Genomic DNA, 12,244 nt, shown 5'->3' on the forward strand with positions numbered 1-12,244 from the left:
TGCATTGGCCTTCTTTACTACAGACTCAATCTGTGAATTGACCTTCAGGGAGTCTTGCACGAGGACTCCCAAGTCCCTCTACACCTCTGATGTTTGAATTTTCTCACCATTTAGATAACAGTATGCAGTATTGTTCCTTTTACTAAAATGCATTATTATACATTTCTCAACACTGAATTCCACTGACCACTTTTTGCTAATTCTTCCAGTTTGTCTGTCCTGCTGTAATCGCATTGCTTCCTCAGTAATACCTAACTCTCCACCTGTCTTCATATCATCCGCAAACTTTGCCACAAAGCCATCAATTCCATTATCTAAATCACTGACAAACAATGTGAAAAGCAGCAGTCCCAATACTGACCCCTGAGTAACAACACTAGTCACTGGCAGCCAACCAGAAAGGCCCTTTTTATTCCCACTCACTGCCTCCTGCCTGTCAGCCATTCCTCTATCCATGAAACACTATAGGATTTCCTGTAACACCACAGGATTTTATCTTATTAAGCAACCTCATGTGTGGCACTTCATCAAACGCCTTCTAAAAATCTAAGTAAATGACATCCACTGCCTTTCCTTTGTCCACCCTGCTTGTTACTTCCTCAAAGAACTCTAGCAGATTTGTCAGGCGAGAATTCCCTTTACAGAAACCATGCTGACTGACATATTTATCATCGGTCTCCAAGTACCCCGAAACTTCGTCCTTAAGAATGGACTTCAACACTTTCCCATCCACTGAGGTGAGGCTATCTGGCCTATAACTTCCTCCCTTCTTAAAGAGTGGAGTGACATTCGCAATCTTCCAGTCCTCTGGGACCATGCCAGAATCAAGTGAATCTTGAAAGATCATGATCAATGTATCCGTTATCTCTTCAGCAACCTCTCTCAGGACTCTGGGATGTCGTCCATCTGGTCCAGGTGACTTATCCACCTTAAGATTTTGAGTTTGCCCAACACTTTTTCCTTTGTAATAGTGATGGCACTCACTTCTGCTCCCTGACACTCACGGAACTCTGGCATATAGCTTATAGCTAGTGTCTTCCACAGTAAACACTGAAGCAAAGTACTTATTAAGTTCATCTGCCATTTCTTTGTCCCCCATTACTACCTTATCATTTTTCAGTGGTCCAATATCAACTCCCACCATCCTTTTACTCTTTATGTAACAGAAAAAACTTTCAGTATCCTGCTTTATATTATAGGCTAGTTTGCCCTCATATTTCATCTCTTCCTTTCTTATAGCTTTTTTAGTTGCCTCTTGGTGGATTTTAAAAGCTTCCCAATCATCCTACTGCCCACTCACTTTTGCTACCTTATATGGCCTATCCTTGGCTTTTATGCAGTCCTTAACTTCCTTTACCAGCCACGGTTGCCTACTCCTGTCATTTGAGAACTACTTCTGTGGGACATATATATCCTGTGTCTTGTGAACTATTCCCAGAAACTTCAGCCACCCCTGCTCTGCCGTACCCTCCTCCAACCCACCTGGACAAGTTCCTCTCTCATGCCTCTGTAATTCCACTGCGACACTGATACGTGTGAGCTATGCTTCTCCCTCTCAAACTGCAGTATTATGATCATTACTTCCCAAGGGTTCCTTTATGTTAAGCTAATAAGATCCATGTTATTACACAACACCCAATCTAAGATCACTTTCCCCAAGCAAGCTCAAGCACAAGCTGCTCTAAAAAGCCACCTCGTGGCATTCAACAAATTCCCTCTCTTGTGATCCGACACCATCCTGATTTTCCCAATCTCCTTGCATATTGAAATCCCCCATTACAATTGTGCCATTACCCTTACTACAAGGCTTTATCTTTTCCATTTGCAATCTCAATGCCATATCCTGCCTACTACTGAGGCCTATATATAATTTCCATATTTTTATTTTGCCTTCTTCCTGTAGCCTTGATGTCCTTACTAATCAAGAACCCATCAACCTCCACTTTAAACATACCAAGTGACTGTGCCAATGAATTTCACAGACTCACCACCTTCTGACTAAAGAAATTCCTCCTCATCTCTGTTCTAAAGGGACGTTCCTCTATTGAGGCAGCGTCCACTGGTCCATGAACCCCCACTATAGGGAGCATCCTCTCCAGATCCACTCTATCTAGACCTTTCAATATACAATAGGTTTCAGTGAGATCCTCTCTCATTAGTTTAAACTCCAGCAGGCCCAGAGCCTTCGAATACTTCTCGTACGTTAACCCTTTCATTCTGGGGATAATTCTCACAAATACGCAGAACTAGAGGCAGCTTCTCCAAGGTGGGGAATTCTCAGGGTACAAACTCATCCCCTCTTCCTCACCACTGTCCACGAAGCCCCTTTCCCGATCCTGCAGCCTCCTGTGGGACCTCTCCACCTGGTTGTCCTTGCTCTTGTCCCGCAGGGACAGCCTGGTCTGAGCAGACAATTCAAGGGAGGACGGGGCTGAAATGCGCCTCTTCTCGTTCAGCTTCGCGGCTTTCAGGTCGGCGCTGGACGATGGGGTGTCCCGCTGGGACGCGCTCTGGGACCCATCTGAAAGGGAACACAAATGCCGCCTTTGAGACCTACTGGAGTGATTGACCAAATGATAGGCAGCACCTTCAGTGTTCACACCGGACGTACAGTAACGGGCAAAGACACAGCAGATGGAATACAACGTCAGGAAGCGTGTGCTCAGGCACTCTGGTAGAAGGAATAAAGGACTATGTTCTAAATGAGGAGGAAATTCAGAACTTGGGGGTGCAGAGGTACTTGGGAGTCCTAGTGCAGGATTCCTAAATGTTAACTTGCTGGTTAAGTCAGTGCTGAGGAAGGCAAATGCAATGTTAGCATTCATTTCTCAAGAGGACAAGAATATAAAAGCAAGGATGTAATGCTGAGGTTCTATAAGGCATCTATAGACTGCACTCGGAGTACTGTGAGCAGTTCTGGGCCCTTATTGAAGAAAGGATGTGCTGGCATTGGAGAGGTTCCAGAGGAAGTTCACAAGAATGATTACAGGTATGAAACTATGAAGAGCATTTGATGGTTCTGGGCCTGTACTTGCTGGAGTCCAAAAGAATGGGTGGGGTGAGAGGAAATCTCAGTGAAACCTATAAATATTGAAAAGCCTGGAAGAGAGGACGTGGAGAGGATGTTTCCAATAGTGATGGAGTCTAGGCCCAGAGAGCACAGCCTCAGAACAGAGATGAGAAAGAATTTCTTTAGCTAAAGGGTATTGAATCTGTGGAATTCATTGCCACAGGTTGATAGGTACTTTAAAACATGAGAAAGTCAGCAGATGTTGGAAATCCAAAGCAACACATACGAAATGCTGGAGAAACTCAGCAGGCCAGGCAGCATCTTGGGCCGCTTCAGGCTGAGACCCTTCTTCAGGACCTTATAGGTACATTATTAGTAGCGCTGTCAAAGGGAGAAGGCAGGAGAATGATGTTGCAAGGGTTAATAAATCAGGCCATGACCGAATGGCAGAGCAGGCTTGATGGGCCAAATGGCCTAATTTGTGCATGTATTTTATGGTTATATGACATGATAGCAAATTGACTGCCTGTCTCCAGCAGTAGCCAGAGTTCAGGGCTAGTCAGCTGGACACGTGTGTTCCAATCCGTTGACAACTGAGCGATTTAAATACATTAAACATTTCTGCAATTTGGAGAAAAATCTAATCATGAAATTACAATCTGTAACAAAGTAGCCGGTAAAGGGCCAGCACAGTTTCGATGGACCGAACTGCCCGCTCCTGCGACACACACTCGACCCCACGGCTAGATACTCACGCAAGGATCCCGAGGTGGTGCGGCGTCTCTTGGGACTGTCCAGGAGCGACTCGGTTTCCGAGGGGCAGGAGCCGCGGGTCTGCATGCTCCGCTTGGGGGACCCCTGCTCCGACTCTGCCTTCTCAATGCCGTGGTAGTACTTCATGTGGTAGTGCAGCATCTTGGCCTTGCGGAACGCCTTCGAGCACTCGGCAATCTTGCACTTGAACTTGTTGTGGTCCAGGTCAATGATCAACGCCTTGGGTGGGAGCTGTTCCTCGGGGCTCTGGGCAGCATTGGTTACTGAGGGAGAATCGGGGTAGGAGAGGGTAAGAGGAGAGAAGTAAGGAAAAAGTGTTTCTAAAATCATTTGGCAACTCTCTTGCCCTACATCCCCCTCCACCCCACCATACATCAGCAGCTGAGAGAGGAGTTACTGTTACGTTAAGCTAGTGCAGTGACAGCAAGATCCACTTGGCTGTTATGCTCAGAGTGTGAAGCAAGGAAAAGCACCCCTGCTGGTTATGTCAATAATACCATCAAGGAGTAAGAGAGAGTGTTCAACAGCGGGGGACAGCAATCCTAGCCACAACTGTGCCTTTGTTTCCAAACAAACTGCAAGGAATCGTGAGGGGTATAGATAGGGTAAATGCAAGCAGGCTTTTTCCACTGAGGTTGGTGTGAGACTAGCACCAAAGATCATGGGTTAAGGGTGAAAGGTGAAGAGTTTGGGGTGAACTTCTTCACTCAAGGTGGTGAGAGCGTGGAAGGGAAGTGGTGGATACTGATCTAATTTCACCACTTGAGAGAAGTTTGGATAAATACATGGATGGGGGAGATTCAGAGGGCTACCATCCGGGTGTGGGCTGATGGCAGAATAAGTCTGGCAATGACTAGATGGGCTGAAGGGCCTGTTTCTGTCCTGTAGTGCCCTCTCTAAGAAAGCTGCAACCTACTGGAGGAACTCAGCGGCTCAAACGGTGTCTATGTGGGGTGGGGAGAGTGTCGACACTTTGGGTCAAAATCCCTGCATTAAGACTTGCCCCGGCAGGGTAACGAGGTCATAGAAAAGAGGTCTAAGTAGACAGTGGCAGAACTGAGCCTGGGTCGTTGGCACTCCAACAGAATTACACTCAATGTGACTGGCTGCTGGACGATGAATGGCTTCAGTCACACAAGGGGTTTGTCTTCAGGAGCAGAGTAGGGAAGGCAGCAGGAAGAAGGGTACAACGTGGCCTTGAGCAAGGTTGGTTATATACAAAGTCCGAAGATGGAGAAAGTGGGGAGTCACTCTACACCAACTTCCGACCGGGGCCACTGACTTGGCTCTCCATTCACCTGCCTGTCGACAGCAAGGATATGTGGGAAGCAAGTGTTTCAACACGCATCAGCCACAGATGTCAACAGGAAAATCGCCTGCACAGAAGACACCGAATGGTTCAATTCCTCCAAATAGCACACAACGGACAGGATTGAGTTCCTCACAGCACGAGCAACATGGAGGGACTCAGCAGGTGGCCTAAACGGCAGCATCTAAGAACAGGAATGAACAGTCAATGGTTTGGGCCTTCATCCAGTCCCCATGAAGTGGCTTGGACCCAAAACGACGACTGTCCATTCCCCCGTAGACGCTGCCTGACCTGCTGAGTTCCTGTAGCACCTAGTGCGTATTGGTTAAGATTTCCACGTCCGAATCTCGAGTCCAGAAACTGTGACCCAATAGTAACCCGCAATGGTTCTGTTGAAAGTCCACTGAACCACACTATTATCTCAAGCACTTCTCTCTACAGATGCCACCCAGCTTGTGAGGTACTGTTTCCATTTCATTTCCACCGCCTGCGTTGATTACAGTATGAACTAAGGAACCGCAACACTACTGCCTTCTGGTGAACAAACGAGGCCCGTCTCTACCTCCTCCGCCACTGGCCCGCCCCCGTCTGTCCCGGCACTCAGCCCGCCCCCCTCTGCTCTGCCACTGGGGTCTGCCCCATTACTGACAAGAAACCGGAACTGAGACAAGCACCGTTTCTCTGTCATTACTTACGAGAATCTGGAACTTAAAACAAGCCCTGTTAGTCTGTAACTCAGGCACGTCCCGTTATTCTGGAAGCTAACCGGCGATGAAGTTCTCCTGCTCGTGCTTCACACAGCCCGTACACAAGCGTTGTTAGCGTGGATAAGCAGAAGGACACATAGACACGCGCTTGCACTCCCACCCGCAGTCACATCTGCCCACACACCCGTGCTCTCTCACACACACGCGCGCACCCACAGAGGCAGCAGGCGGACGGATAGGGACGTCGCAGCAGCAAGCTCTTGCTGGGCTCGCTATAACAGAAACATACAGGGTTCCCTACTGTATCTGTTTGGGTTCTGGGATCGAGGCACACGCTTCACAACAGGAGCTGAGAAGAGGAAAACAGAAGAGAATTACTTGTGGGTCCTGTGCACTGTCGGAAAGTGTCTTTCCTAAATGTGGGAGAGAGGGATGATGCTTCTGAAGGGGGGGGGGGGAGGGTGTGAGAAGGTGCCCTCTCTTCCACTTTCCAAAAAAATAAAATGCCTTGTAATCGCAACATTACTGCTGAAAACAGTGAAGTCACGCTAAGATAGAGCAAGGCTCTTACACCCATATAACCAATTAATCGACTAACCATCTTTCGAATGTGGGAGGAACTGGGAGAATGTACAAACTCCTTACAGGCAGCAGCGGGAATTGAACCCGGATCGCTGATACTGTAATAGCGTCAGGTGGCCATGCCATCCCGAACTGGTTTTGTAGAAACCTGGTATCATTGGGCTCCTGGTATTAACTATTTGAATGAACCCAGTTTGGAGCAGGAGCCTTGGCACGGTTCCTGGGGGAGGCAACAGAAGGGCAGAGGGTGACTGACCTCTGACAGCCCCACAGTGAAGCACCACACCTCCAAATTCTAATGCCTTTAGGAGTCGCCTAGGGAGCCAGAGGAGAGGCTCTCTCTCCAAGTGAGGTGAGAAACGTGACGGGGGCAGTGCACACGATACACCTTTCTACTTCCATCCCAAATAACGATTTAGCACAGTAACAGCTAAAATTAACCCGTACGTCTTTGGAACGTGGGAGGAAACCGACAAGGTTATGGGAGAATGAGCAAACTCCTCACGGACAGTGGCAGGAATTGAATCCTGGTTGCTGGTGCTGTAACAGTGTTACGCCACCCACTGCGCTTCCGTAGCGCCCCGATTATAATGGGCCTCCCTGTGGAACACATGACTAACACACACCAGGCATCTTCAAATGTATTGAAGACCGAATTCAGCTGATCAGGAGGCCCAGGTAACCTTTACCAGCTCATACTTTTCACATCCTTTCTCATAAACCACACCAACGCAGTCGGCGCACCGTCCTCAGCACACACTATCTGTGCAATACCAGCACCCACTTCCGTCTTACCAGCTTCGGGTGGAGTCTCTCTCGGCTCGGCGCTTGGCTCGGGGGAGTCGGCTTTGGCTGCCTCTTTGGCCTGGGGCTCCGGGGCGGCAGCAGCGACTTCGGGCGCCGAAGGGGTGGCCGGAGCTTCGGGGGGACACCGGGCCTGGATAGCAGGGGCTTGCTGGGCCTCGGCTGGGGGCTCGGACGCTGCTGCGGCTGTGAGAAGCAAACACAGTCACAGAGCTTGTAAGCAGTTCAGCACACCACCACAATACAGCTCATAAAATCACAGCAACACACACACACACGTGCGCGCACACACGCACACACAACGCTGGAGGAACTCAGCAAAAGAGTAAACAGTCAGCGTTTTGGGCCGAGACCCTTCTTCGAAGCACTGCATCCTTTGCAGAGTGCGAGTAAATCACAGAGTCGTGGAGAAGTGCTGCATTGAAACAGGACCTTCAGGACACTGAGGGTATGCCGATCATCCTAATCTTAACAGCTCCCATTTTGTTCCCTTCACACAGAAATTCAGCATGTCCCTGTCAACTCTTACTAACTTTTAAATCAGTGCACCACTCTGTCTGGATGTACTGCAGCTCAGTGTGACAACTGATCTGCACATGACTGCAAGAAACCGCAGACATCACTCCATGCCACGGACCCCTCAGTTAATGGTTGGGGTCCATGGCATTTTTAGGTTAGAAACCTCTGCTCTATGGCTTCTTGTCTACACTTCTCATCGCCTCAGTAAAGTAGCCAGCATAATCAAGATCCCACCCACGTGGGAGATTCTCTCAATATACTGAGTACAGGAGATGGGATGCTATGATGAAGTTGTGTAAGACATTGGTGAGGCCTAATTTGGAGTATTGGGTACAGTTTTAGTCACCGACCTCCAGAGAAAATTTACAAGGATGTTGCCAGGTCTGGAGGACCCGAGTTACAGGGAAAGATTGAATGGGTGAGGACTTTATTCTTTAGAGTGTAGAAGATTAAGAGGAGATTTGATGCAAATTATGAAGGGTATAGATAGGGTAAATGCAAGCAGGCTTTTTCCACTGAGGATGGGAAGGCCTATAACCAGAAGTCAGGGGTTAAGGGTGAAAGGTGAGAAGTTTAAGGGGAACACAAGGGGAAACTTCTTCACTCAGAGGGTGGTGAGAGTGTGGAATGAGCTGCCACCACAAGTGGTGCATGAGAGCTCGATTTCAATGTTTGAGAGAAGTTTGGATGTTGGGAACAGCGACGTGGAGCGCTGCAAGAGTGGTGGCAAATGAGTGCCAGGGGCGGGGTTGGCACGTATGCAGACATGGACATATCAAGACCATGAGATATAGGAGCAGAAGGCCATTCGGTCCGTCGAGTTTGCTCCACCAATCATGGGCTGATCCAATTCTTCCAGTCATCCCCACTCCCCTGCTTTCACCCCATACCCTGTGATGCCCTGGCTAATCAAGAACCTATCTATTTCTGCCTTAAATACACCCAATGACTTGGCCTCCACAGCCGCTCATGGCAACAAATTCCACAGATTTACCACCCTTGGACTAAAGTAATTTCTCCACATCTCAGTTCTAAAAGGACATCCTTCAATCCTGAAGTCATGCCCTCTTGTCCTAGAATCCCCTACCATGGGAAATAACTTTGCCATATTTAATCCGTTCAAGCTTTTTAACGTTTGGAATGTTTCTATGAGATCCCCCCTCATTCTCCTGAACTCCAGGGAATACAGCCCAAGAACCGCCAGACGTTCCTCATACGGTAACCTTTTCACTCCTGGAATCATTCTCGTGAATCTTCTCTGAACCCTCTCCAATGTCAGTACAGTTGGCCCTCCTTATCCGCGGATTCCACATGCACGGATTCAACCAACCGCAGATCGGGAAAACCCCGAAGTTCTCTCTCCAGCACTCATTGTTTGAGCATGTACAGACTATTTTTCTTGTCATTGTTCCCTAAACAATACAGTATAACAACTATTTACATTGTATTAGGTATCATAAGTAATCTAGAAATGACTTAAAAGTACAGGCAGTCCCCGGGTTATGAACGAGTTCTGTTCCTGAGTCCGTCTTTAAGAAGGATTTGAAGTCGGAACAGGTATATCCGGTATTATTTAGCGTCAGTCAACGTTTTTCTTAGTATATAGTATATATTTTACCCTTCTCTGCATATAAAACACTTAAGAAACATACGTATTTCAATAATTAAACCACTGCGTTGCTTAATAATAATTGTAGCTTTCATCGGGGCAGGGCCTTTCACATGCTCCATTAAAATTGTTCCGATCACTGACCAACTGTAGCCTAACGCTTTTCCAATGACCGATGGCGTTTCACCTCTTTCCCATCGCTTTATTACTTCCACGTTATTTTCAATCGTCATTATTTTAGTGAACAGAAACACTGCGGATTCAGAGCTGCGCCACCAGGTCCTAATGTCCACCGCACTGACACATGTTAAATAAAGTCCCGGGTTCCGCTGGGTCCTAAAGACCACCACACCGGGACAGGTTAAATAACGGACTTGAGCATCTGCGTTTTTTGGTATCTGCGGGGGGTCCCGGAACCAATCCCCCGCGGAAAAGGAGGGCCGACTGTATATCCTTTCTGAAATAAGGAGCCCACAACTGCACACAATACTCCAAGTGTGGTCTCACGAGTGCCTTATAGAGCCTCAACATCACATCCCTGCTCTTATATTCTATACCTCTAGAAATGAAAGCCAACATTGCATTCGCCTTCTTCACAACTGACTCAACCTGCAGGTTAACCTTTAGGGTATCGTGCACAAGGACTCCCAAGTCTCTTTGCATCTCTGCATTTTGAATTCTCTCCCCATCTAAATAATAGTCTGCCTGTTTATTTCTTCCACCAAAGTGCATGACCATATACTTTCCAAGATTGTATTTCACTTGCCATCTCTTTGCCCATTCCCCTAAACTCTCTGCAGGCTCTCTGTTTCCTCAAATGGGTGAACACTTGGTGGAAGCACAGTACAGGCAGCATCGGATACTTCACCTTCCTCTGCTTTCTCGGGCTCCTTTGCTTTGCCTCGGGGCTCCACTCCATCACTGGGTGTGTTTGTGGTTGATGGGTTGCTGTCACCAGAAGCAAGACGCAAGGACCGCCTCCTATTCTGCCCCTGGCTGCCTGTGGTTGGACCCTGGTCTGTCCAAGCAACATAAAGGTATATGCGTTAGTGATGAGCTCAAGAGGTTCTGCAGATGCTGGAAATCCAGAGTTATTCAGCAGGTCAGTCAGCATCCGTGGAAATAAACAGTCGTTTTCGGGCCTGGACCCTCCGTCACGACTGATGAAGGATCTCAGCCCGAACTGTTGACTCTTTATTCCTCTCCACAGATGCTGTCTGACCTGATGAGTTCATCCAGCACTTGCCATGTGTTACTCTGGATTTCCAGCATTAAAAACTTCAAACGGCGTTAGATTGGAGATGGAGAGGAATTTCTTTAGCCAGAGGGTGGTGAATGTGTGGACAATGAACCAACCCATGAACACTACCTCACTATTTTTGCATTACTTCTTCAGACGTATGTATATAAACACACACACATATATATATATATATACAGGTGTCCCCCGCTTTACAAATGTTTGCTTTACGCCACTTCGCTTTTACAAAAGACCTACATTAGTAACCTGTTTAAGCATTACAAAGAGGATTTTCGCTTTTATGAAAATTTTTCCCATATAAATTAATGGTCCTTTGCTTTACGCCATTTCGGCTTAAGAAAGGTTTCAGAGGAATGCTCTACCTTCGTTGGGGGGGGGGGGGGGGGAGAACACCTGTATATATATACACACACACACACACACACACACACACACACACACAAACCTATCATATTTAACACAAAGAACACAAAGTACACTGCAGATGCTGTGGTCAAATCAATACATACAAACACGCTGGATGAACTCAGCAGGTCGGGCAGCATCTGTTGAAATGAGCAGTCTACGTTTTGGGCCGAGACCCTTTGTCCTGATGAATTCCAACAGATGCTGCCCGACCTGCTGAGTTCATCCAGCTTGTTTGTACGTGTTGATCTATCATATTTATATTTATGTACATGTGTCTACGTGTGTATAATACATATATCTGATTGTATTGCTATGCCACAAAACAACAAATTTCATGACATATATAGGTGATAATAAACCTGATTCTGAATTCATTGCCACAGACGTCTGCAGAGGTCAAGTCACCGGGTATATGTAAGGCAGAGGTTGATAGGTTCTTCATTTGTACGGGCATCAGAGGTTACGGGGAGGAATACAGGATTGAGGGGGATAATAAATTAGCCATGATGGAATGGCGGAGCAGACTCAGAGTTGCCTAATTCTGATCCTATGTCTTATGCACAAAGGTTGTCTGCAAGATGTGATTCGTAGCTGATCATTAACCATGAAATAATGATCTAAGGAATAAAGGTAAAGGAGAGTGGAGACGGAGGGAATTTCACACACGAGCCCTGGACAGGTGAAGGCGTGGCTGTGACGACAGAAGATGAGATAAATAATCAGAGACGTGCAAGAAACAATAGGCAGCAAACGCTGAACAGGGCAATTCCTGGGATTGGCATTAGCACGGAGAAGAAGCAAACTATTCTTCTGAGCTTGCAGTAACACCTAGGGCAATACAGGGGTCTCTCCCCTGACTAGAGCAGCTAGACCTAGATATCACAGGGATAAAAGGAAGGATTGGCCATTCAGGGCAGTGATACTAAACTTCTTCGGAGGCAGCATAAAGGGCTGTGGTGGCACAGTTTCTGAAAATATTCAGGATGGAAACTGGTTAAGATTTTTATGTGTTAAGTGAATCTAGGGATTATGGTGTTTGAACAGAGCACTGAAAGGATGCAGAGCTGGACTCAGAAGTGGCAAATGGAGTACAATCTGGAAGAGTGTGAAGTGATTCACTTTGGAAGGTCGAACTTCCAGTCTTCAGAGAACAGGGTTAATGGCAGGATTCTTAGTACCGTGGAGGAACAGAGAGACCTTGGGGTCCACGTCCATAAATTCGTCAAAGTTGCTGTGCAAGTTGATAAGAGTGGCTCAGAAG

General features: G+C 47.3%; 1 protein-coding gene across 6 annotated transcripts in view; it reads right to left on the reverse strand.

The window, feature by feature from the left end:
- Positions 1-12,244, reverse strand: part of LOC140736189 (PHD finger protein 20-like) — a 98,926-nt gene that overhangs the window by 40,390 nt on the left and 46,292 nt on the right. For 2 of the 6 annotated variants that reach the window (XM_073062083.1, XM_073062086.1), the window contains exons 8-12: positions 10,183-10,332; positions 7,178-7,372; positions 6,090-6,149; positions 3,766-4,047; positions 2,309-2,521 (exon numbers count right to left, since the gene is read on the reverse strand). In XM_073062083.1, coding sequence (XP_072918184.1) covers positions 2,309-2,521; positions 3,766-4,047; positions 6,090-6,149; positions 7,178-7,372; positions 10,183-10,332 — 900 coding nt within the window. The remainder of the gene's footprint in view (positions 1-2,308; positions 2,522-3,765; positions 4,048-6,089; positions 6,150-7,177; positions 7,373-10,182; positions 10,333-12,244) is intronic. The other 4 variants (XM_073062088.1, XM_073062087.1, XM_073062084.1 and 1 more) reach the window with 3 other exon arrangements.

This window comes from Hemitrygon akajei, chromosome 11, assembly GCF_048418815.1.
Source record: "Hemitrygon akajei chromosome 11, sHemAka1.3, whole genome shotgun sequence".
Lineage (NCBI taxonomy): Eukaryota > Metazoa > Chordata > Chondrichthyes > Myliobatiformes > Dasyatidae > Hemitrygon > Hemitrygon akajei.